Genomic DNA, 27906 nt, shown 5'->3' with positions numbered 1-27906 from the left:
TACTTTGAATTTCTTTGAGTTTCTATTTTATGTTTTTTTATGACATTTATCAAGGCCATTCTAAAGCATACTTAGCATGTTAAGAGACTTGTGTCCGCTGCTGTTCACATGTTGAATAATAATAATAATAATAATAATAATAATAATAATAATAATAATAATAATAATAATAATAAATAATAATAATAATAATAGTCGAATTAAGAGGGTTTTACGGCAAAATATATTTCAATATTCTTGTTTTATTTTCATGGATTTAGATAAACGTTTCCCCAATTTTTTTTAAATGTTGTTTGCATATTTATATTAAGTGGAGAATAAAGCGGATGATGGCACTATGCATCCATATGTATGTATGTGTGTATATATATATATATATATATATATATATATATATATATATATATATATATATATATATATATATATATATATATATGTATGTATGTATGTATATATAATTATAATTATATATGTACGTATGTTTGTAGGTTCGGTGAATGTTTTACCCGCAGTCTTGCATGGCTACTAAAGAAAAACTCTTAAGTCGAACAAAAATAGGTTATGATAACTTTTATTACCAATCTTTCTGGTGTTCATGCATATTCACTGGTAATCTTATATAGTTTCAAGTTTAGTATATTTACCCAAAATCATTCACAATGTGTAACATCCCAGTGTACTACGCATTGTATATCTGCGAGCAGCAGCCTGATTACTTTGCATTCGGTAACTTTAACCTCTTTACATCAGTTTTGTAAATAGATCTTACCCAGTGGCGGTTGACAAGTGTTTATTCCAAGGTTACTTACTGTGGGTAGAGACTGTGGGAAGTTGTAATCAGCTGACACACTTGGTAGAAATTAGCTTGGAAAACCGAAAATGTAATATTTTTTCCTTTGTCGAAAATTCATTGTCAAAACGATAAATTGAAATTTGTTAGTGTGAGAATATAAGTTGATCATAGTTTGCGAAGGGGAATGACTTTCAAGTGGCTTTTAAAAGACAATTTATGTGGCAGTTTTATGTTGATTAGTGCAGTACCCGTGTCTTTATGCATGTGGAAGGGTTTAGTGGTACATTATTAACTTCAATATGCTTGTTGCAAGTTCCTTATCATTGGCTTGAAAGAGAAATATGCTTCATCTGTTAATATGATAACTGATTGAACTTTTACCAACAAAGGTCCCGTATTATAAGCAAATAAAGATGGACCGCATTTACGAACTTATCTTAAAAAACTAGTTTATATATTAATATGGTTTTTCATATATATGCCACTGATGACAGCTGCAGAAGAGAGAGAGAGAGAGAGAGAGAGAGAGAGAGAGAGAGAGAGAGAGAGAGAGAGAGAGAGAGAGAGTTGGTTGTGAACCACGTGTTTTATTGGGATCGTAAGGCGTACCGACTATTAGGTAGCTTGGCCCGAATTGGAGAGCAGGTCGTACAACACCTGTTCGCGTCCTTATCTAGCACACAAGGTTTTCATGGGCGATGAAATTGTTCGCAGTATGCGTTCTTCCGTTTTTAATGTTCGTGCGGCTAAGCTTTTATACACACGAGTAATACACACCCTTGAGATGTTCACAAATAAATAGACGAAAGATTGTCAAGGATTTGGTGTTGCTGTGCAAATCAGTGCGTGGCTGTGTTAAGTTATGGTACTCTGCAAAACCGAGGACTTCTACTGAAATGTCTGCGTTTCTGTAGATACGTACTCCATATAGTCTAACCCTTCGGGCCAGCTCTAGGAGAGCTGTTAATCAGCTCAGTGATCTGGTTAAACTAAGGTATACTTAAGGATAAGCGCTTAACTACAGTCAGCGTAAAAAAAAAATGGAAAGCATAGTCATGTGCTGCTTTCGCAGGTGATCGTACTGTTGAAGCTCTGAAAAGGAACTTGAACTATTTCTGTCGGACCTAACTGAAGCCGTGGTGACGATAGGTCGTGAAAGGTCTGGTGTAGTGTTGAGTGAACAGCTAAATAACCATACCCATGGAGTCATTTGTAGTGTCTTGTGAGCGTGATTACTGTGACTGTAAACTAATTAGGGTTTTAATACTTTTGTTTTCCTGTGTATTTGATAGAATATCTCTTGAAAAAATTTGTTAGTATTCGTACTTCATATGTATATTTCATTAGTGATACACCATACCAAGGAATGTATCCTCAAATATGACTTTTTCTTCCGAACAGGTCAACTCAAAACCCTCCTTGTTGGAACTAATGCTAATTTTTTGTGCAGTCTTTGTTTTGTTTAGAAATTCAACGACCTCTCGTATTAATTAAATCCCTGTTGTTATAGTTTTGCGCACCAAGACTAAACAACAAAATACCGCGTGAAGTAAAGATCATACAAGAAGAAAGCAAATTTAAAAAAGAACTGAAGACTCCTATTTTGAAGACGTACAAGGGCCCGCCAGAGAGGGAATCATCCCTGTGGAGGGCTGTATATAAAACCAAACGAAGTGAAACAAAGTGATGTAAGCAAGGTCAAATCCCTTTCGTGCTTATTCTGTATTGCGGATTCAAAGGGATCTGTAATTCAGTAATTGGAAAATCATTCAAAGTCCTCTTGTATTCGTTCTGCGTTGGGAAAATCAGTAACTTTAACGTATTTATTGTTTTTCGTAATTATTATTATTATTGTTTATTTATTTATTTATTTTTTGTATCCGTAACATTTTCTATGAACCCGAATTCTTTGGGCATCAATTTACTCCGATTTATCGGGCAAACTCTTAAGTTCTTTTCATTTTTCCTTTGTCATTTATATAATAGCCTTAATTGTGTTTTTGTAATTCATATTTTCACATTATTTTTGTTCTGTTTAAAATATTCCACATCCCAGTCTGCAGTCTCATAGATTGTTTACTTCATTGACAAAAGCGGCAAGTATCGAGTTTGTTTGTTCTTTATTCTCAATGTAAAACACTGAATGCAGAAAAACTATTCAATTATTTCGCTGTCATTACGAAGTTGAATGGGTAGAGCTGTCAGTGTACCTCCCGTGGTGCACTGCAGTGCCCCTTCGGCATATAGTCGCATCCACTTTTTAGTCTTCTACTTTACCCCCATTCATGCTTCCTTTCTTCAGTCTTGCTGTCCAGCCTCTTAACTACTGCTGCTTAGTGCAGCTGTGGGGATTTCTCCGAGTTCCACCTTGAAATCCGTGTGTTTGGCTCCCTTTTATTTTCTGATCTCTGTCTTGCTGTCCAGCCACCATCCAACTCCCTTTTTTCACTGTCATAAGCACGGGATGGCTGAAAGTGCCTCAGTGCTTGGTTTGACAGACCAAATTTCTTAAAATTGAATCAAACTAAATTAAATCTGTAATAACGATGGTGACCTAGGCACAGTATAAGCTAGTTACCATGAAGTTCTTTTTTTTAAAGATTTTTTAGTAAGTTCTACATTGTTTATGTATTTGCTCTCTGCCGTAATCTAAATATTGATGACTCCGTAGAGGACTGTCTCTTGGAGAGGATTACTATGGGTCAGGCACAGGACCAAAAGCTTCACTTGTAATTTGTAGGGACTGTAATGCCAAGCACGGCAAGTGGCATAATTCAAATTCCAATGATCAGTTTGGCCAGTCTGCTCTCGATCTCTGTGTATCATCTGATTTTGTCTAGTTAATTTAGGAACCCATGCATATTTCTGGTAATAGATTAGACCTCATATTCTTGTATGTTCCAGCTATTGTTAAGTCCAAGGTCTGTGAGTATATAGGTACTTCTGATCATTTCATTGTGCTATTGAGTTAGACGTCTGTCAGTCAGTATATTCCTAATGCCGTCATTGGAAAAACGGTCTGGTTGAAATGTAGAGCCAATTGAGAATGCATTATTGAAGTTATCTGGCTCTTAATATGCTATATCTGGTCCAAATCCCAAGAGGAAGTTGAATGATAAGGTGATGGCTATTTTGGTAACGTATGTCACAAGAAAGGTTATCAAGATTATGACAAATGACCAGCCATGGTTTGATGATACATGTAAATGAGCTTACTCTAGACAAACAGGCCAAATTCAACACATGGAGATGAACACATTCACGTAAATTGTCTTTTTTGCCTTGCGATACCTAACTATAGTAGTAGTAGCAGCAGCAGCAGCAGCCGCAGCCACCCAACTACAGATGCCATAGTTGTTGATTTAGTATGTCTTAGCCCAGCCCTAGATTAAACTCACCCACCCCTACATTTTTTTTGTTTTGTTTAGGAAGGTTTTGAGTTGTTTCATGTTGTCAAAATTCAGAAAATTAGAATAGCTTCCTTGTAACCCATACTGAGTGCTGTCAGTAAAATTGACTGATGCATGGTGCAGCTTATTTCTTTTCATCTTACTGTACAGGTTCCAACAGGGCCAGACTAGTGTCATTATATGTCAAAGCAGTTGAAATGCTGAAGGGGACAATGATGACTGTGGCTGCCAGATCGTCAACAATATCATGATGGGATGTTGGACAATTTTCAGAAAATAAACAAATGAAATCTGACCTTTCTCAAGGAATGTCCTTATGTTTCAAGCGTAGAGGCCTGTGGGATAGCTAACCCGTTTCCCTGTTATCTTGTGTAGCCCTAACTGAAATTGGACATTATGATCGAGAGAAATCCACTGTACCATGCATTTGTTAATTTTTCCCATGGAAACACGAACCTGTGCTTTCCTAAATGGTATCTTTGTGTAAGGCGCACACCAGCTGTCACTGCTAACTAGAAAAAAACAAAATCCTGTGAAGTAGTCCTGTAAGTCACGTGGCCTGAGGTGGCCTACCTCATCCTCTGTGTTCTCAATCACGCTTGCTTCCTGATGTTACTGCATGCTTCCTCCTTAGATGCAGAGATTTTTTCTTGTGCTTGCCATGTGTCTTTGCATTATTTCCATTGATCCTCTGCAAGGTCATTGCCTTTCTATTATAGTGTGCCTCCTGTAGCCCAGAACTTTCAGAATTTGAAAGAATTTTGAAGGGGTTGAGGGCCCAGTGTGTGTTTCTTTTGTGCGTGGTGTGCTAGCCATGTGGTCTCCCTCTGTTTGTGGTGTTCGTGGTGCACTAGCCACATGTTCAGGCCCCTGTGTGTAGTGATTCACATTTACCATGGCGGAGAATAAGCCTGGGTAGGTGTTGTGATGGAAAGGACAAGCCTTGAAGCAATTTTATGTCCCCAATAACAATAGACACTCATTTGGTGTGCATCTCCTGTCGGAGGAAAGTGTTCTAGTGAGGTCACTTGTGATGAGAGTGTGGGTTGGCAGACCCCTCAGTGGGCTTTATATGAGAAGAGGCATGGAAAGAAGGGCCCTATTTCTTCAAGGGAAGCAACTCTCAGTCCTTCTCCCTTGCCCCCTGTAGTTTCCCCTATGCTGAGATTGCTTCCTTTAGTAACCCCTCCAGCAGTCCTGGCCTCCCCTCCTTCATTTGTTGCCAAGGAACCTGTTGTGAAGGACGCAGTGAATGAGGTGTTGGCCTGTCTGGTCAAGAACGAACAGAATGAAAAGGCGGCTGCATCAAGTGACCTCCCCCAGCCTCTCATCATTGTCTCCAGCACATGGCAGCAGGGTGAGACACAGCTGTTTCCCAGTCTCCCCTGCCATCGTCTTCCACATTGGTAGAGAGAGAGAGAGAGAGAGAGAGAGAGAGAGAGAGAGAGAGAGAGAGAGAGAGAGAGAGAGAGAGAGAGAGGTCTGGCTAATACGAGCAAGAAACATTCCCCTCCCCAAAATATCAGTGTCTTGAGAGAGGCATGTAAGAGGCTGTTCATTAGTGCAGGAAGAAATAAAAAGGTCTTGAAGAACACCATCTCCCTCTGGCTCAGAAAAGTAATTGTCATGCCTTTACGAGACCATGAAGGAAGGAGGGATGACCCTGGGAAGAACCACGCCGTCTTGCAGGTCCTGAAGGCGGGCATCTGGAAGAGACAATCGACGTTCATATCATTCTACCTCCAGAACCTGGCACCTAAGTCCCTGCATACCTTCACCCCAAGCCCAGCAGTAGCAGTCCAGCTGGTGGTTTGGGAGTGTTGAGTCCCCAGAATTGGGTAGGTACCTGATACAACCCCCTCCCCTCCCAGGATGGGATCTTAGCTTCAAGTGTGAGAGGTGACCTGAGACAGTGAAGGTGTCTGTTTGGGCAACTCTGGCACAGCCAGTAAGGTATCTGTTTGGGCAATTCTGGCACTGCCAGTAAGGTATCTGTTTGGGCAATTCTGGCATTGCCAGGGCACTCCTACCGGCTAGCGGCTCTAACATGGGGGTTCTGTTTATGAAAGTGTAAGCTCGTATTCCCATAGAAACAAATACCAAATTTTAAACATAATTTGCATTTTTCATAGGATACAAATCATAGCTTTCATAAAGGAATTTACCCTCCTTTGCCGCCCCTCGTAGTTCCGATCTCTCCCAATTCTATGGAACTGAGAGCAGGCTGATTCACACAATGGGCGAGGTAGGTCGTCTCATGTCGCGTGAATCACAGGCCTACCTAATAGGATTTTGCATTTCCTAGTTAGTCAGTGAGAGCCTAAGTGCGCCTTGCGCGAGGAACACCAATTATATATGAAAGCTATGGTTCGTATCCTAGGAAAAGTACAAATTATTTTTAGGATTTGGTATTTTTAACAGTATTGACTTGACTTTCGTGTGACTTTTAAGGAAATTACCTTTTTATTGTGTGAAGGTTGACTTGACAAAACAATTAGAACCCTTTCGAACTATCATCTAAAGACAGAACAATGGCGTAACCTGGAATGTTAGATTTGGGAGATATTTCTCCTTCACACTTAGACATTGTTGTGCAGTTTAGTTTAAAAGTGGGCATGAAATCTGGACACATCTGTCATGGTATGCCCAGTCTATCAGATTTCAGATTGCAGGTACTATTTTTATTGGTTTAATCTATGAGGCTAGCAATTTTTTTTATGATTCTCATACGATCGATAGTATTTTCCCGCCACTTGTCTTATGATTCTTAGTTATACTTAAATATTTACCTTATATTTCAGTATTGAAATTATTGTTTATCCTTTACCTTTTTCTGTTAGTAGTTTGTTTTTTTATTACATTTGTATTACCCTCTCTTGTATGACGGATAACAGTTTGTCTTAAATTGTAACACCCATGAGGTCGTACTCTTGTTAAATAATGCATACTTGTTGACTCACTCTTCCCTTGCCTTGCACTGTAGAAATTGTATTATGAAATTGTTTTTGGAAAAGTGGATGACGGAGTGGATACCTTCATTCAAGGAACCTTTCAATAAGAAAAGAAAGAAATCAGTAGCCATTGAAAAGAAGTGCGTTCAGAGATACTGCGAATTTTATATAATATTATGGTAATAAAACGCGTGTGTTCTTTTTTTGCCAAATCTCGCTTAAGTAAACGTAGTTTTTCTGCTTGTGAATTGTAGTGATATTAATGTTTTAACCCGCCGTGAACTGTAGTGATAGCATTTACGAAAACCTTGAAAGTCATGGTTGGAAGAAGTTCGCTCGTAGCCTTTATTCTGGTGACTTGGTTCGCCCAGGAAGCATCGCCCTCTCGTGCCACGAGAGGATGCTCTTGCGCATGTCAGAGGTGCAACGTCGTGCAGCGACCTCTTCCTACTCCTCCTCCCAGGAGGTACGTAAAGCAGCACGGCCTTCATAAGCCACGATGGAAAGACCTGGATCTCGATTTCCACATCTCAAATGCTCAGGCATGGGCTATTACGAACCCCGCCGAGTCTGGCTTGAGGAGCGTGAACGGTGGAGGGATCAGAAGGAAGGGTAACGGCAGTCCTAACCTGACCGTGTGGTCCCTGCAAGGAAATCGCATCCACTCTTATTCTCGTCGTACGTATTATGAAACGACCAATTGTTGATCATTATCAGGTGTAATTGAAGATTTTTGTATATAAGATCGTTTTCATTGAATTCGTAATTATAAAGGTAATAATTCATTATAAGACAAATTGTCGTTAATTAATCCATGCCTGGATTTCTTGTCGTTTGTTTGCTTAGACTTACTTTGTAATGTGTGCATTTAATTGGCCACTATACGTACCAAGCCTTCACTTAAAATTTGTATGTATTTGGTAATTGACTTTTGAATTAGTACTCAACTTTTGTGTTTGTGTGTGTCTGTGTAGTAAAGTTTAGTTGAGTGCGCGCATATATTCCACGTGCGGAGTATATGTACACTTGTGGAATATACAGTATATTGCTTTCACTCATTACTCGACCTTTACATATACTCGATCTTTTCTTCTAAACACCAGGTCCTCTTTTAACTTGATCCTGAGCGTCATCGCTGCAATGCAAAGCCTGTGGCTCTGCTCCTTTTTTCTTAATTCTATATTTTTCCATTAATGCTCTCTTTCGTTGGCCCACTTTGACATCTGGCCTTGAGCTATCCCACTCAATTTTGCAAGTAGAATGTTTTGACTTAAATTGTCCTCAGTGGATGTTGACATAAGGAAATGACACCTCAAATAGTAGCTTTCGCACTTGATGACTTAGTAAATGAGTATTGTTTGTTAGTTATTTTGTCTCTCTCTCTCTCTCTCTCTCTCTCTCTCTCTCTCTCTCTCTCTCTCTCTCTCTCTCTCTCTCTATTAATCCTGTGCTTTAGCTTCCTTGCGGGTTACATTTGCCCCTTTCCGTCCTTCATGTTTCTGTTAGACATAGGGATCAAATTGCCATGGCTTGGTTGGGCATATGATTTTATTTTAATTGCGTCGAAACTGAATTCAAGAAATCTTAGTTAGCATTGAGGAACTAGCATTTCCCATTTACTGATAGGATGCGTAAACCTTTCAGAGTATTTTGCTCATAGTTACACTTGTATTTGCAGTCGCCTTTATCGTTTTTGTTTGTAAAGATGATAGTTGAAATAAAAGCATAACTTTTATCAACTAGCCCTATCCCGAAGATAAGAGATCAGCCCAAGTAATTTAGTGAGCTAAGCCCTAAATAACACTGCTGTTACTCACCATCTGCTCAACATTTCTGTTCCGCATAAGGATATCCTTGAAAGGCAGGATAGTTGCAAACATAATCTGAATTGTTTGATGGCTTCCCTTTCTGAGGCGGTGTGGATCGCGTAAATGGGTATTTGATCAGCGGCAAACATTGGATTTTTTTAACGTAACTTCAGCATCAGCTGGGAAAGCGGTTAACTCCGGCTTTCTCACGTAGTGTGATTGTGACAGATGAGAGCGGCGCCGTATGTGAAACATTTCCAACCATTTGTTTGATCAAGGCCATTGCCCTCCTCCTTTTCTTGTTTTTCTCGCTCCACCTGTTGTTGAATGGAGGAGGCTTTGTGCTTGCACGGACTCCAGCTAACAACCCTTAGAGACTCTCAAGATCTGAACTTGGAAAGTGGGATCGTGACTGAAGAGTAAGTGAACTGCTTGTCGGGAAATAAGGAGGAAGGAATATAAAATTTCGGCCCAAGGCCAAGCGCTGGGACCTATGAGGTCATTCAGCGCTGAAACGGAAATTGATAGTCGAAAGGTTTTAAAGGTGTAACAGGAGGAAAACATCGCAGTTGCACTATGAAACAATTATTAGGAGAGGGTGGAAAATAAGATGGGAGAAAGAGAATATGAACAGAGGTACTGTAAAAGGAATGAAAAGGGTTGCGGCTAGGGACCGAAGGCACACTGCAAAGAACCTCAAGTAATGCCTACAGTGCACCGCATGAGGTGCACTGATGGCACTACCCACATACGGGGATCGGGAAATAGGGGAATGACGTGTCCGTTTAGGCTCCGAAATTGAAGGTGGCTTTAGGGATGTCTCTCTCTCTCTCTCTCTCTCTCTCTCTCTCTCTCTCTCTCTCTCTCTCTCTCTCTCTCTCTCTCTCTCCAAAGAAAAAATCAGGAACAGACCTGAACAGCTCAGTTTTCCCGTTACTCTCAGGTATCCTGTGGTGTGAAAATCTGCTTGGGAAAATAATGACTTTTTAATTTGTCGTTGTAAATATTTTTACAGCTACGAATAATAATAATAATAATAATAATAATAATAATAATAATAATAATAATAATAATAATAATAATAATAAATATTATTGGTGTTGTTGATGCTCAGGTATACCTGGTTCTCTCATGGTTGCCCTCGGCGTCGTGTAATACCAATGGTCGTCATCATCACCACCACCACCACCTCTACACAACGTGTGACGCAGAGGGCATACTAATTATCATCCGTACAATTGGTGTGGAACTTGATTGCAGTTGTTTTGCGACGGGCGTGGGGCTGCGGAAGTAGGGATTTCTCATGGCTTATACCAAGCTGAACGACTATTTTGAAATCTTCAGTTACAGACAAGCTTATTAAACAACATATAAATTTTCTTTGAACGAAAATAGTTTTTAATTTATTTTATTTTGTGTGTAGCCTCAAAGGACGTTGCGTTTCACTTTAATCTCTTAGGAAAATATTCCGAAATCTATCTTCTTATATTAAAGACTGCTCACATTCAACATCCAACATCCATTGAGAGAGAGAGAGAGAGAGAGAGAGAGAGAGAGAGAGAGAGAGAGAGAGAGAGAGACTTGTTAGTCGTTTAAAAGGTCGAAACAGTGAAACGAATTGCGTACGGTACATACTAATGATTCGTCCCCAAGCACCTGTGCAATCACAATGTCCTGAGCACTTCAGTGACGTGTATGTTGCATTGCTAGGTCGAAAGCAAGGAAGGATGGTAAGTGATTTCCCCTTGATGTACCTAAGAAGTTGGCTATCAATGAGATAACATGTGCAGATGGAATTGCTAATACGTATGATGCGGTTCGAGAGCAGTGAATTTAGCTAAATAAGTTTTTTTAAAGATCTGAGTTTTGTTTTCCGTTATTGGGATTAAATTTTGTTTTAATTTCGTCGTTTCGTGCAATGAAGTCACAAGGAACTTAAATATTTTCCTTGGCCCGGATATTAGAATGACTTGCAGGTCATGCTTTTGAACGCTTGTAGTGAGACTTCTAGCATTCATTAGATGATTTGATTTTGTGTTAGACTAAAAATGTGATACAGTAGAGATATTTGCAAATGAAAGGGACTATCATGTAGACCACATCTTCAGCCACTATTTGCTTGGAATGCCAGTGTTTCCAGTTTGCAGTCTATCTAGCGACTAAATAATTTTTTTTTACTCTTTATATTAAGGTAAATAATGAATTTTTACTGTGAACGTAATTTCCTCTAGTAATATGTTACTTTTTATTTAGGAACCAACTTTCATGTCTTAAACTGCTCTTCTGTTTGTATAACTGTGATTTCATAGTTTTAGTCAATATCTTATTAATTTGTGTGTGATTTTATCTATATGTGTCTGCTGCTCATTTATATGTGATTATGACATTATTTCTCTTTTTGCAGCATTTATCCAAGTCGATAATGAACTCAAATATTTGGTGGACGGGGTGGCCGTACATATGAATGAGGTAGGTTACCACTCTGTCTTTGTTTATTGATCATATTTGTCTTTAATTATCCTTGACCATAGATTTTAGATTTTGTTGTTAAAATAATGTTCTCTCACTTTAGTTCAGGAAAAGGTAGTTTTATTTTTCTATGAATTTCAGTGTTGTGTAATATCTTTCTTTTTTCATGCACAGTACAGCACACATTATTCAACCTTTTAATTCTTTTTATGTTTTCCAATTATTTTAAGTAGGCTTTGTTTTATTTTTTTATATTGTTAGAAGTATGTAAGTAAAAATCTTTCAGTTCTTCGTAGATGCTTGCTGTTTTCAATGAGAAAATATTTTGGACTGATAATTGCTTAGTGTTTCTGCACAAGTTTTTAGAATTTTAGGCTCACATTGAATTGCTAAATCGTAATCTTGGGAAACTTCAGTTATCTGTTGAGTTTAAAATTTTATTTTGCACTTTAATGAACAGCATATTGCTTGACATTAAAAGCCTGGGCATGGATATGTTTATCTGATCACTGCTGTATTAGGCTTTCAATAAATTTTGAGTTAGCAATTAACTTTAGCTTTGAACATTTTAAGAGAAAAATCCTGCTGTTAATTATGTATTGTTGAATAGCCAGTACTGGGAAAAATTATACAGAAAACATGAAACATTATTAAATTTGTTTTGTATGGGTACTTCGTCACATTTTAATAAAAAAAAATGTAATTAAACTTGCTTTAAGATGCATATGTTAAGATGATTCTAGAGGTTTTTGTTTTGGCAAAACCACTTAGAGAAACATTTCAAAAGATTAATGATAAACGTAGAATTCAGTAATGATATCTTGTTTATCTGTAATGACGATTGCATCAAAGAATTTACCATGACAATATCAAGTGGAACTTGATTTTATTGTATGTACATGAGTGTCTTGAGCATAATTCTTGTTGATGTTACTACTCATTTATGGGGTTTCAACTTCCTCAGATTTGTAATTGAAACAACAATGTTGTAGTTAATACAAGCATTGGTACATGCAATAATTTGAATTATTATTTATGAATTTTTATCACGCCCTTCCAATGTCGTGTGTGTGTGTGTTAGTATGTGTATTGTGTGATTAGTACTTTGTCTGAATGCTGTTTGTATGATCCTCCTTAACTTAGCTTTCCCAATTTTTGGAAAATGCACAATGACAATTAAGCCCATGACAGTTAACTCATTAGGAGGATGTCTGGGTCTACAGGAAGTGGGAAAAAAATGTCAGTTTTGCATACGTGTCCAGTACAAGAAAGCAAAGCCTGACAAATATAAGTGAAATGAGCAATAGGCTCTATATAGGTAAGAAGCTTTATGAAAATGTCCAAAGCATATTCAGCAGTGAAGTGTAGAGCATGAAAGGTATTTTTGCCAGAAATGTGAAGCAGTTGATTGATTTTCATAGACTAGCTACACAGTGGAAGGCTTTGAGAATGAGTCTTTTGGTGAGAATAAAGTGGATTTTGATTGAAAAATGGAGAGAATGGTTAAAGAGCCTTTTATAGATGGCAAACGCATGTTTATAGATGCTTTTGTATGTGTGTTTATTTTAAGTAATTTTGTTTGTATCCACTTGTTTATAGTAACAGCTGGATGGATTTTACATCACATGTAATTGGCCCTCTGTTTTTCCTTTTGATTCGATGGTCCTTGCTAATCGATAGTAATTTCAGGATATGAACTTTGTTTTTCGCTATCTCATAGGTCCTAATAGCAAAGGAGCATGTTCTTGTTGCAGCACCTTGTGCCTAATGTTTTTACATACATTACGAGAAGGAGACATTATCATCTCAGAATGCAAAAGTATGGAAGTTAGAATTAATTACTGTATATAATACAGTCCCTGTAAAATAGGTACAGCAATGAACTTGTCTCAGTAGCATTTAAACACATGCTTAATGTAACTGTAGACATTACCGCTACAGTTTGTAATGCCGACCTGCATTTCAGATTTATTTACACTTTTACAATGTTTTAAATGTGTATAACATGTTTGTCCTTTTTGAAATATATTGAGGTGATCTTTCTCTTTTAAGGCAATCATAAAGGCTGTATGTTTTTTTTGACTCGGTCTTAACTTTAGATCCCCTCCCTCTGATAATGTAGCTTGATCCTTTATGGAAGCCCGATTTCAGTCTTCACTTTTTTTTTTTAAAGTTTGTCTCCCTGCCCTTAGCTTAAATGGCAGGACATGACACATGTCAGATAGGTGAAGTTCAACAGCCTGTTGTGATTCCCTAAGATTGATAAGTTCAGTAACGTTACTTATTGAGTCTTATGCTTATAGGGAGTAAGAATTCACTCCAGTTCTCTGGTTTCATGATTAGCAGATCTTATCTTTTTATTGTTCCTCATATCTTTTATGACTTGTCTATTACTGTAATGTCTGCGAAAGATGTCTTTGCTGTTCTGATACATTTTTATGAAAAATCTTTAGTAGTCATTGTCATACCCTATGAAGCAGCACAATATATAGGTTATTAGAGTGGAACGTTAGTCCAGAGTCCAGTAACTGCTTGTAATTTTTCTTGCTGCTAAACTCCCCACAGATACCCAATTTTAATTGACTTAGCCAGGGAATTCCCATCACGTGCTCTCCTTCTTTTCTTTAAGTACCCTTTCTTTCTTTTTTTTTGTAGCCTTTTCATTATTCCCCCTGGAAACTCTCTTGTGAATGGCTTAGATTGAGAAGCTCTTGATTTGACTGTTTTCCTTTTCCTTGGAAGAGTTCCTTGAAATAATTTGATGATCTATTGTTTTAACTTCATTTGGCTATATTGCACAATGGGAGATTACTCATGTGGAAATGTTTTTCTTAATATCGCTAAAATTGTACTGTTTCTTGACTTTGAAGAGCAAAATATACAGGCTTCGCTGCAGTATAAAATTACTAGTTTTGTTTCTGGATAGGAATGAAGTGCTCAAGTACGAAGCAGTAGTAGTTTTTGCAATTGAAAATATGGAGTTGAAAAAGCTATTTTGTAAAGTGAAGTAGTTCCCATACAAAAAGTTTTGTGACATGGTGAATCGGGCAGCAGGAAAATAATTGGTTGAGTGGATATCAATGGCACTACGTCAGTAACTACATTTGGATCTCTCTCTCTCTCTCTCTCTCTCTCTCTCTCTCTCTCTCTCTCTCTCTCTCTCTCTCTCTCTCACTTACTTGTTTTTTTATAAGATGGATTTATCAGTACAGTAGTTAAAATTGTGACTAAAATACAAAAGTAGATATTTTTCAGTAATTTACAATTGCTAATTTGAGGAAATTCAGGTTTTAGGGTTGAGACTTAGACATGCAGTTGTTGGGAGGCATCACGTGGCTAGTTAAAGTATCATTTTGTGTCAAATTTTACCATTTGAAATTTTTTTTTTTTAATTGTTGGTACTAAGTGGTTGAGTTTCTGTACAGAAATTCGTGGCTGTGGACATGCTACCTACTCTGGCTGAACATTGCAGTCAAAAGTTGGATTCTCTACCCAGTTTCAGTTTGCCAAGCAGTCCTTGTCCAAAATTGAAAGGATCCTTATCGCGGTCAACAGCGCTGGACTTAAGAGATTGTGATCATAATCAAGGGGGACAGCTCGAACCTGTCGCTTGTTTACGGCTACTTGCCCGGTATGGAGGAGAGGAAGATGATGGCGAGGCTAATTTGTCATCACAATCTGTCCCATACAGACGAGAGTGTCCTATTAGAGTCTGCGTAAAAGATGAACCCCGAGGAACAACTGACTGTGTAGCTCTTGTTATGAAAGAGATATTGCAGAGTCCATGTGTACCTGATGAACTGAAGAAAGACTTAGTTTTTGCTGGGGACCCAAGGAAGAAACCTCTTAATTCAGAGAAACTCAGGTTTCATTATACAGTTATTGATGAGACTTTTTCTGTGTATGATAACTACCCTCCAGTGTTAGACGACGTTCACCGGGACTTCGATTTCCAGGAGCAACTCCTCTGCCCTCCACCACCAGTTGGCATTGAGTGCTCAGCTACTGCTGGTGTTAGGGTCTGGGGTAAGCCTAACGAGGCGGTTGATGAGGATGATGGTGATAAGGAAGGGAAGCATCATTTTTGTTGGGACATTGGCAGTGATGGTGTGCCTCGACCCCAAGTGGACTGCCCTGGTCAACTGCCGTGGTTAGCATCCAAGGTATCCATAAAAAAGTGCATAGCACATATCACATTGTTATTATCATGATGCTGCTATGCTTGATCTCAGAGCCTTTATCAGATCTAAAAGCTTTTTAATACTAACTTCTTATGTGGGTCCTTCTCTCCTTAATACTGTATCACTATTTCTTCTACCTTTGCTACTACCATACTCACGTTTGTTTTCTGATACTTTTAGACCAGTGCTCTACCTTTCTCCATTTGATTTTTCAGCCTTGCTTTGATGATTCCTGTTAGTCAGATGATTATTTACCTCCGTTACAATGCTTTTGCCTTGTGGTTCTCCCCATCCTTATTGCAAAGCCCCACTTTAGAAAAAGAAAAAGATTTCCATCCGCTTGTGCTCCTAATACTGGTGCCTGCAACTGATTATTATATAATAATGTCCAGCTGGGATGCCGGTTTTGGTTGTGGGTAGATGTTGTGTTTTTGTTAAGTATTTGTTAGTCAGGAAGCCTCACAATGCATTGTTCATGTCTCCTTTTAGTTCATGTCTCCTTTTAGGCTAATCGGGTATGTCTGGAGCTTTATGGGATTTAAAGATGTACCGTATCTAGCACGGAGGGATATTTAATTTAAAGTAAAGCTGAATTATGATTAGTTCAGAGATAGGTAAAACATTACTGTACAGTATATGAATATTCATGTGGTAAGTCAGTAAGATAAAAAGACAGTATATACTAGCTGTGTCACTGTTCTATCTTATAATAATCTTAAAATAAATTTTTGTCTCTCTTGATGGTGCAGGGTGTCTTGCACTTTTCCGATAACGTGCTCATGCAAATTTTAATAATTGAGAATTAGTGGCTTAGCATTCTATACAGTAATAGAAAAATCATTAGTAAGGAAGCCTTTTTAGAGAAGATGGGTTATATTACAGATATCTGAATAGCTTTGGTGGAATGTGAGTTTGTTGGAAATCTGTTGCTTTCATTGTCAGTTTAAAAAGGGTTATAAATTCAGTGGAAAGTTTTGTGTAAAGAATAGTTTTAACATTCCAGAAATAATGGAATTAAATTTTACCATATTTCTCATATTTTCGCACCATGGACTTTTTCGAAATATTTTTGTGGAGATGGGTAATCAAGGGGGTACTGTTGACGGAGTATTATGAGAAAAAAAATTCAGAATTTTAGGATTATTTGGAATATATTACAGAGGATTACCTGCATATAGTACTGCCAATGCCTAGATTATTCTTTATTGTAGCCTTTTTCCACCTGAGTCCGTCAATGTTGCACCTGAAAAGACACCAAATTGTCAAGTGAATAAAGAATGTGGCACTTTCAAGTGACAGTCACTGAGTACTTTACTGTATTTTCTGAGCCTCATGAACAACGCTACTGTATGTTCCAGTGACTGCCTTGTTGGACCAGGACTTCGATGTAATTGTCTAATTTTTCTAAGTAAACTAAGATATTTCCTGGCATGGCAGGATTTCTTTTATAGAGTACTCATAATTGTGCAAATATGGAATTACTTATAAAGTACAGACAAATAATTTTGGTTTTAAGGACTCTCCTGTATATACATAACTTTATATAATCATTATATGTAGCATGTCTACTGGTATGTGCATTCTCCAGATACAATATGTGCATCTTTTAAAACCAGAGCAAAGTACTGTGGTGTCAGTGGATGGATGTTCAAGATCTGTATCAGCCCTGATAAAGAATAAATTAATACAGTAAAGGGGTTTCCAAGGTCACTTTAAGCTTATTTCTATCTAGGAAATGTGTTGTCATTCTCGGCATCACAACTACCCTGGTTGGTTTTCGTATGCTGACACGTTTGAACTAGTCGCAAGATGCAACTTTTGAAGCCATTCTACCCAGTCTAGACGGAGCAGTACTCATATACATAATGAATTATATAAGAAGTTATGTGCTAGTAAATGGATTTATTTAACAAAAAAAGATGTTGAATTCACTTGGTGCACCAATGAAAGCACATTGATACACATAAGGTTCTTTTGCCACTTATTTTGAAGATTTGAAATGAGATTGCAACAGATTTTCAGATAGTTCAAAGCCCTCAAGTATCATTTCAGGATCTATTACTGTATTATATCTTCTTGTGAGGTTGCCTCAGGAAAATAAATGTTCATAATCTACACCTGCACAAAGAATCATATATGGAAAACAAAATGAATACTTTGAAAAATGAAAATGCATGAACAAGCCCTTGTCAAGAATGACATTTTGAAATAAAAAAAAAAAGTATAATGTTCAAATTGGAAATTATATGTGAAAAAAAGTAACAAAAAGGCCCATATGTCTGATATAGCATATATGCATAGCCTATACGGTATTTCTCTATAAAATATATATATATATGTGTGTGTGTGTGTAAACATAAAAGATATTCATATGTATGTATATGTATATATATATATATATATATATATATATATATATATATATATATATATATATATATATATATATATATATATATATATATATATATATATATATATATATATATATATATATATATATATATATATATATATATATATATATATATATATATATATATATATATATAGCCTCTATATGAATATCTTTTACTGTAATCTAACAGTATACTATGAAGATGGAAAGACAACTGAGAAAACTAAATACACATTGCAACCATATACTGTAGATACTCATGCATCCATGTTCACTGGTGAAATATGGACAAGTGATGTGACAGGAATATACACAAGGCAGGAGCAGGTGTGGCAGTACGACGTTGGTGGTACGTAGATGACCGTTGACCTGGGTTGGATGGAAAATACGTTATTTCTTTCTGGAGGGCGTATTCGCTGGAAGCCTGCTTGTGAAGAGGTCTGAGGATTAACTCGTCGGAGAAATCCGATTTCCAGTGTCCTGACAGTTTCTTAATGTTGGTTTGACTGATGGTGGCCGATTCCAGCATCGTCCTTTTGTATGGTTAGCTACTTTTAAAATCCAGCCAGGCACCACTCCAATTTATGGTATGGCCTTTATCCCTAATATTTACGAAAATCCCCGAACTCTCTAAAGCAGGGGTTCTTAACCTTTTTTCTCCAATTCCCCACTTTTCAGTGAGCCAACTCTCCATTTCCCACCAAAGCATCGGTCATTGACAAATTCGAGTTTAACCCATGCAGTGTTTAACTTTAATACGTAAATATACGCTTTGCTTTTTTGTGCCATTTAAATGGTTGTGATTTGTAAAGTAAGTCAACATTAAATTTTGAAGCACTATCGATTATTTGTGGGTGGAAACAAATTCACGAAATGTGACAACAAGACAGTGGTTCTTCTGTCCGACCGGTCATTCCCCACTTGGCAACTCCGCCATTCCCCACCAGTGGGGAATTCCCCACAGGTTAAGAACCACTGCTCTAAAGTATATGAACCTGTCTGGAGGACATTGGAAACCGGATTTCACTGATGAGCTAATCCTTGGGCCTCTTCTCAAGCAGGTGTTCCAGCAAATAGGCTACACCCACCATACTCGACGCAGACAGGAGCTAACGCAACCCAAAACACAAGGGAATAACCCATTTTCCAACTAACCTGGATCAAAGCCATCTACATACCACCAATGCTGTACTGCCACACCTGCAGACAGTAAACCACCCGTATTCGCGGACCCACCTACTCGCGGACTCGCCCATTCGCGGACTCACCGATTCGCGGATTTCTCTATGGAACATACATACACATTATTCACTGAAAATTCGCCCATTTGCGGTATTTTTCACTGAGAAATATTCACTAATTACTGTATTTTCATATTTTCATGAGTAAATGCACTTTTTGTGATAAAACTATTAAAATACTCAGGTACCCAGGTAGTGCTCAAGTTATGATAATTCGATTTTGTGATGGGGTAAGCAGTTAATACGATACGACAATATTTATAAAATATTTTTAAGTTTCGCGCTGATGCAGGCAGCGAGAGGGACCAAATTACAATAGACCAACTTCTTTTCCTCGATTTCTTTATCCCATCTTTTAGTTAAAAAGTAAAAGAGAATGATAAAAGTATTGTTGGTAACGTTATACTCTTGCGTAAATGCGTTCAGCCATAAACAACCGAACGAGAAACTGTTGTGCTTATAACCGAATCGGATAACAACAGCCGTTTTGCTTGTATTTCAGCCATCGTACAGTAGTGAACAATTACAGTAGTTATAGTACAAATGACGTTAAGTAGAATAGGACTGATATATTTTTACATTATACCCTTATTCGCTATGGATAAAAGATCGGCAAGGAAATATACTGCTAAATTTAAGCTGCAAGTTGTAGCTGAAGCTGAGAAAACAATGTTCAAGCTGCTAATGACTATAAAGTATCGTGCATCGGCAACATGGATGAAACTCGACCGTAATTGAAATTGGAAAGAAAGTATTTTAATCAAAACTACTGGACATGGAAGAACACATAATGCTGCTATTTTTACGCCGATAAACGATAAATACGTAAAGCCCGTATTATGATGAAATCAAGTGAAAATAGCGAACGGAATCATGATTTTTTTTACACAAAACAAACATGCCCCCAAACGGTCAGCGTCATCTATTAACGAAAAAAATAAGTAGTTAATTTCACAACGAGACGTATTTAAGTTATATTTCGACTTAAAAACACTTCGTATAACGACAAATAACCTTGCCCCCATAAAAATAAAGCATCTGGAGATTCATTTACGCTAACTAGAAGCAAGAAAAGTGCCCTGAGCTGAGTTAAATGCAGCGAAATAAACTTACCGCGTAATCGATTTCCAAACCAATTTATAATACAAAAGCAGTATAAGAATATATACAATATTATTGGATACAGTGAATTCAAGCATAACATTTTAAAAGATCCATGGAAAAGATGCATATTCGTTATGTTGATGTTTATATAATACGATATTATGTGAATAACAAACAAGAATTAACTTAGCCTACACTGTGGTATATCGTATACATGTACGGCAGCCTAGCCTACATTATACTGCACTCTACATTCACATGTTAATTTTGTATTATACAAACATCAACATTACGAATATGCCATCTTTCCCAGGGATCTTTTAAAATGTTATGCTTTAATTCACTGTATCCAATAATATTGTATATATTCTTATATTGCTTTTGTATTATAAATTGCGATCATAGCAATCAATGTTTTAGTTTAGAAAACGATTACGTGGTAAGTTTCAATTGATCAGGCAGTAAGTTTATTTCGCCGTATTTCACTCAGTTCAGAGCACTTTTCTTGCTTCTAGTTAGCGTAAATGAATCTCCAGATAGTTTATTTATAAGGGGCAAGGTTATTTTTCGTTATATTAAGTGTTTTTAAGTCGAAATATAAACTAAATATAATAAAAGTTAATGGCAGAATCTTTACTATCTCTCTTTTGTCCTTCAACAATTACATCCTTTCAAAAGAAAAAAGGAAAACATCTGAAAATATTATGTAACTTATGGCTGGACCCCTCTCCCCCCACTGTCACACTCATAACACTTCACCATACCACCCTTCCCCAAGGCGTTACATACTATTTGAACAGCCTTTATGTATACATACATACATACATATATATGTATATATACATTGATATGTGTTTATAATGTACATATATACATTGTTTAGATGCATACTTATTTATATATATACATATACTGTATATACAAATATAATTATATATATGTGCATGTATGTATATGTGTGTGTATGTATGTATATACATATATATATACACACATATATATATATATATATATATATATATATATATATATATATATATATTATATGCTTAAAAAATCACAGTAGATGCATATGACTTTAGTATATTAGCGAGTACCACAGGAAAATGACAGGCAGAAGTTCAGTATGTGTGTGTATGTATATATATATATATATATATATATATATATATATAGCCTATATATGTGTATGTATGTATGTATGTATGTATGTATGTATGTATATATATATATATATATATATATATATATATATATATATATATATATATATATATATATATATATATATATATATATATATATATATACCACACACATATACACAGGCAGTCGGTTATCGGCGGTGGTTCCGTTCCCAACGGTGGTACGATAACTGAAAATCGGCGATAATAGCGCCGTAAAACCAAGGATACTGATAACTGGGGACTGCCTGTAATATATATATATATATATATATATATATATATATATATATATATATATATATATATATATATATACACCGTATATTGTATACTATGCACACACACACACACATATATATATATATATATATATATATATACATTTAAGTATATATATAATTATAACATACATGTCTGCACTCGCAAAAATATAAGAACCCAAAACCTCAAAACTTTGTAAACTAAAGGAAATCAAACATTTATATAATATTTTGAAATTGAATAAGCTATGTACAGATAATTAAGAAAAGACCCAGTAATGTCCAGAGAATAATATACAAAAGTTGTATAAGGAGATCCAGGAACCACCGTTCACTAAAAGCAGATGGCCTTTAATGGCTTAGCATGCAGCTGTGAATGAAAGTTGCATTGTGCAGAGATAAGTATTGGTCATCATGGCCAACTACAACTGTATACGTTTGTAATACATCACATTATATATAGCACTGATTTGGCCACACTCCCGAGTGCACCTGCGTAGTTGTGAATAGGTAGGTAAGTAATATGAAGCCTTTGCTATTTGGGGCATCACATTATTTGTAGAGTTTTGACTTTCCGCATAGTGTGAAAGAGCCTTAAAGCATCTTGCCCATTGCAGCATTTTAATGAAATATTTAATATTCCGATTAATCCCCTCCCTAAATTGCTGAAGTTACATACTGTGCTGTGAAGTACAGTTCAAGAACATTAAAAGTCTTTCTTGTTTGGGAATTATATCTTACTGGAGAGTCATGAGAAATTTGGTCGTTACCACGTATGTTATACTTTTATACTTTTGCAACCAAAAACTGAAATAAAATAGTGTTTGTGAAAATCACCACTTGCATTTGAGCCTAATCAAACAACTGAAAAGTCTGCGGCACATTGTATCCCGTAGGCTATCATAGTTTTAATGGGAAAATTTGTTTCTTCAAGTTTGAAACACTTGCATATGTTTTATTTTACAGTACTGTTGCTTTTATGAAAGTGGGATGAAATCTAGTAAATGAAGAATGCTCAGGAAATAAGTACAGTAAGATGAGAGGCATTCTGTGCTAGTCTTATCTGTCTTGCTAAGACATTCATGATTCCTATGTAGTCTACATTTGTTGTCGTAAGCATCAGATTTGGAAGTGAACCATGATTCACGAGAATTGTATGACAATCAGGGAAAATATCAGTGATCATGTACAGATTGTGCAATACTGCCTGATTTCTTATATAAGGAGAGATACGACCCAGGGTGTTGAATTTCATGAAACATGCAGATCGTGTTATCGTTGATTATTGGTGTTTTCAGGTCAGATGTTCCTTATATATAATAGTCACAGAATAGCAAAGAAGTGGAGGTAGGCTACTCCATTTATTTCATAAATTATCCTCGAAGGCTGAACGCCTGAAAACCGTCACAGTGCAGTGACTTGCAGGTTTTACACGTAATGGTTATCATCTTAAACATTTTTTGTCAGCCTTTCCTGTTATCAGGTTAGGCATAAAGAAACTTCACTCTACTCTGCCGTGTGCATTTTTTACATAAACACCCATAAGTAAATATTTTTTTGATTTTTGCTGAAATGGTGTAAACTGTAGTACACTTATAAGCAATTTTGATTCACTTTTTTTTCCAAAACTGATATATTACATACTATTGGTAAAAATGCATCAAGAATTTTAGCATGGTTACATGCTAAATATCCTCCTGTTTATTCTGAATTAGTGTGTATTTCTAGGGGTAGGGTACGATTCAGTGCTGCCATTTCAGCGCCAAAAATTTCAGCGACAGCCGACTCAGCGCCAGAAGAGATTCCAGCTCTCTCTCTCTCTCTCTCTCTCTCTCTCTCTCTCTCTCTCTCTCTCTCTCTCTCTCTCTCTCTCTCTCTCGTGAGGATACCACATTGTTTGGAACAAGGTCTAGAGAATGTATTCTCTAGACCTTGGTTTGGAAGGCTCCATCATCTCATTATCCAAACCCGCAGTTAAGAGTCATCTAGTAGGTAGAATAATTTCAGCACCAAACCAGCATTTGATGTTTGTAATGATTACGGTGGTTTTACTGAAATTTTTAAAGGAAACATTTAACGACTTTAGTAGGTTGCGGTTGTTTTACTGAAATTTTTAAAGGAAACATTTAACGGCTTTCTGTCTAGTCTGTTGTAAACTGTGATCTATAACAATAGAATTTCATTGCTAAATTTAGTATTTTGTAAATCATGGAGCAAACAGTTCAAAAGTCAGAGAGGACGAGTGAAATTCTGCCATGATGGATACATAAATAAGTTTCATAAAGACAGCAAGACACAAGCAAATGTAACGTTTTGGAGATGTCATGAAGACGGTAGATGTCGTGCTAAAATTCATACAGTAGAAGAAGCAGTTCTAAAGGACGTGATGATTATTTCAAAAAACTTAACAGCTGGTCATGAGCCACAACAGAAGTTACTGAAACACAGAAAGGCGGACGAAAGAATATTAAAAATTGTATCGGAGTGTGGCAACAGAAATGAGGTTAAGTATTTGCAAGCTATTGCGCATAACTTACTAAAGTAGGTTTCCTGAGTTTTGTATATTGGACTACTTTATCTGCTTTATTTATTTATATATTAGAATCAGTATGTGTAATTTTAATAACATTTTGATTCACGGAATGCTTCATTAGGATAAATGTATTTATATATTAGAATCAGTTGTGTACAGTACAGTAGTTTTAATTAATAAAATATTTTGATTCCCGGGATGTTTGTTCAAAACCATCTCTTTTGTTTATGAAATTATTACTGTCTTATAATTGAAAAAGTTATGTATGTTTTTTTAGGCTTTTAGCGCTGAAACGGCCGCGCTGAAATGGCGTCGCTGAACTGGCGTTGCTGAAATGGGCTACATAGGCTTTTCAGTAAAGACATTAAGTGTTGTTTGATGTGTAATGAAAGTGTCAAGGAGTATAGATTTTGATTGTAGCTGTATATTGTGCTATAAAAACTTCATGTATAATTTTGTATGATTTTTTCATGTAAGTTACATGTGTATTGGTTATTAGAGCAAATAGTGAATGTAATAGAATTAGGTACAGTAATTAAAATAATGAATATCGATCCCTACTCTTATTTTTTTCGTAAACAGGTTTGATTACATTTAATTTACAGTTGTTTACCCATATTAACAGTTACCCACATTAACAGTTAAAATTTGTTTTGCTTTCAAGTTGAAACTCCTAGTGTCAGCTTGGTTTTTTTTATTTTTTTTTCACCATACTATTTACGTACTCAGAGGTTTGTGGAGTGGAATCGTTGCCTTTGTTTCATAGAACTGTCGTTTACAGTCCAAAGAAGACTGGCCTCTATTTCTTCTTAAATGTATTGTGTAGGTGTTTGTTTCTAATGGGCTTTAAGTTATTGCTTAGTGCTTTGGGATAATATTAATTAGCATATAGGAGATTCATAAGCCTTTCAGATTGCTTACGTAGCCATAAGATGTTTTTGTTTAGAAGTGCTAATAAATTTTAGAATTTATTTTAAACTTAAATTGCGGTAATTTGTGGTATTTAGTGACCATGGCAGGTAGCTTCAAGCAGTTCAAAACTTCCTTTTTAATGTTTTAAGTCAGTGAATGAAACTTTAGCCAGAAATGGTTTAGAAACTGGAATTGAACTGACAAATGTACTTCATGATAAATGTTAGAATGTTGAGGAAAGTTTGGTGTAAAGGCCCCAAAGGCATTTTCCCATGTTCAGGTGCAGACATTTACCGGTAGATTCATGAATCATTCATTTGAATTAAATCCTTAGCATCAAATCATTAGTAAGGTCTAACAAATATTTTGGAAATGGATTTCTTAAGTACCAACAAATGGCATGTCTGGTTTATATGATGTAACTGATAGTTTCTTTTTCAGCACTGATAAAAATTTAAGGGCTTTTGCATAATTCTAGAGTTTTATTTATTTTTTTTGCTTCAAGATTTCACGGGAATGACTAGAAAGTGCTAACAGTGTTTATAATTCCAAAGAAATCATGATATGGTGCTGTTTTAAAATTTTGCAATTTCATAAATTTAGAAAAGAGATGGGAATTTTAGATTTAAGATGTTCAGACTGGGTGAATATTATCGGTAGTTCCCTCATTACTAAACTGAATTGATTTTAGATTGACTGGCTATGTCTTTTAGTAAACATCTGCTTTCATTGTTGAATGCTACAGTAATTTGACTAGTAATAATTTATTTAGTGTCAATATACAATGATATTTACAGTCATTTAGCTTCTCTGATCTCTCAGACTTGAATTTAGCAGCCAAACTTCCAATGTTTATGTTCTACCTCCATAAACCAACCAGAACTAATGTTCTGTACACCTTAGCATTTTCTCCACCGAGTCCAAAAAATATTTACTGCACTAATTTTTAGTATGTATGATTTGCTTGACAGACCCTTTGGTGATTGGAATCCCCAGTTTTGGTGCTAATCACAGAAAAATAACATTGTACTATGTAGCTTTTCTATGGATAGGACTTGGACTTCTAAAGGATTCTACCATTGTTGTGCTTCATTTTTTAAAGTCAACTTTGAAAGAGTGTATTAAAACTATATGCTGTCTCCTTTTGTTATTGCTTTTATTGAAAGTTAATAAAATATGTAAAGTTGCCCAATACTATGTCGATTTTCCATGATAATAAGTATGGTTTGACAAATAATTAACTTGATGAAAACTACTGCTTGCTTTTGATTAATTTTTATATATTCTTATCCTTCCAGATAATAAAAAGCGGAGAAACCGAAATAAGGTAAGAGCAGAAAATATATAGTTTTCACTTTTTTACACTTGGTATTCTATGTATTTATCATATTATTAGTATTTATTTTTGTTACTTATCCTTCAGTCCTGTGGCAGATTTAAATTCTGCATTTGAAAATAACTATTTTTTCTTTTTGAGAAAAACTGTTTACAGCTCTGAAAAAAACTTCTTAAGATAAAATTAGGTAGTTTAGAATAGCGATCCCATTTCTCAAGTGCCCCAGGCAAGTGGGAGATGTCCTTACCTCCAGTATTTCGGTCAGTTCATAGGCATCTTTCTCTTTATTGTCCATGACTAGTAGATTGGATTCGATCTTTTCTCCAAGCATCCCAATCAGGTGACAGATGCTAATTTCAACACGCAAGGCCCTTTGTTTTTGTGTCCACATACAATCTTTCCTGAAACCAAGCTTGGTTCTTATATCTTCTCTCAAGTGGTACAACTTCTTGGTGGAAATCTAGCTTTGGTAGCATTGTATTTTTCAATGAGGCATTTACTGTATGAAGATTCCTTAACTGTTCTGTGTCACTAGGGATCTTTTCTCAACAACGTGTATAACGTAGTTTGTGTTCCTTTTCGTGTATGTACATTTGTGACCCCAATAAGGTGCCCTTGTTAGTTTTGTGTGCCAGCGTAATAACTGTCAATTCTTGCGCAGTACTCAGGTTCTCAAACTGCTACTGCAGGCCTGTGAACCTCAATCTGATTTTTTTTATATTTACTAGGAGTAGTGTGGCTTCTCAGATTTTTTTTATGTAACTGTAATTTTGTATGTACATGCACTTAGAATACCAGTGACTACCTTTGCAATACTTAGTTTGTATTGTTTTTGGAGCTTGAGTGATGTCTGGAGGTAATTACAGGCCAGAATTTGGGTTCCTTTGAAATAAGGGCAGTGTTTTTTTCCCCCCTCTGTTGGACTTAAATTTTTATAACCTAGATCACTGGGTTCACTTACCATATGAAGTGGTAATCTCTCCTTTTCCTTCATCATGCCTCTAGATGGGGTGATAGGAATACATGCTTTCATTATTGATAACTCCTGTAATCAGACTGCCTGTAACAGGTAAATATTACTGTTCAACATAATGACAGATGATGATCACAATTCCTACTTTGATGTTTTCACGATTACTGATAATTAATGCTAGGTTGTCATCAGTATATATGTGTTAGTTAATGCTAGGTTGTCATCAGCATATGTTAGTTAATGCTAGGTCGTCATCAGCATGTGTTTGTAGCTTGTGCCAAGAATACCAACAAACCTGTTCCTGCCTCAGTATACATGAAGCTGTGGCTTCATGTATACTGTTCGTG

The 27906-nt window shown here is 36.3% G+C and overlaps 1 protein-coding gene across 24 annotated transcripts in view; it reads left to right on the top strand.

Annotated features, from left to right (window-relative positions):
• Tmem131 (Transmembrane protein 131) overlaps positions 1 to 27906 on the top strand; it is a 480545-nt gene that overhangs the window by 374843 nt on the left and 77796 nt on the right. For 10 of the 24 annotated variants that reach the window (XM_067092914.1, XM_067092911.1, XM_067092910.1 and 7 more), the window contains 2 exons: positions 11370 to 11434; positions 26549 to 26577. In XM_067092914.1, the coding sequence (XP_066949015.1) occupies positions 11370 to 11434; positions 26549 to 26577 (94 nt within the window). Of the gene's footprint in view, positions 1 to 7189; positions 7836 to 11369; positions 11435 to 14859; positions 15598 to 26548; positions 26578 to 27906 lie in introns of those variants that run through there. The other 14 variants (XM_067092899.1, XM_067092896.1, XM_067092895.1 and 11 more) reach the window with 4 other exon arrangements.

The sequence above is a fragment of the Macrobrachium rosenbergii genome, chromosome 49, assembly GCF_040412425.1.
Source record: "Macrobrachium rosenbergii isolate ZJJX-2024 chromosome 49, ASM4041242v1, whole genome shotgun sequence".
NCBI classification, from domain to species: Eukaryota; Metazoa; Arthropoda; class Malacostraca; order Decapoda; family Palaemonidae; genus Macrobrachium; species Macrobrachium rosenbergii.
Note: the sequence above shows the minus strand (reverse complement) of the source record. Positions and strands in the feature narration are given on the sequence as shown.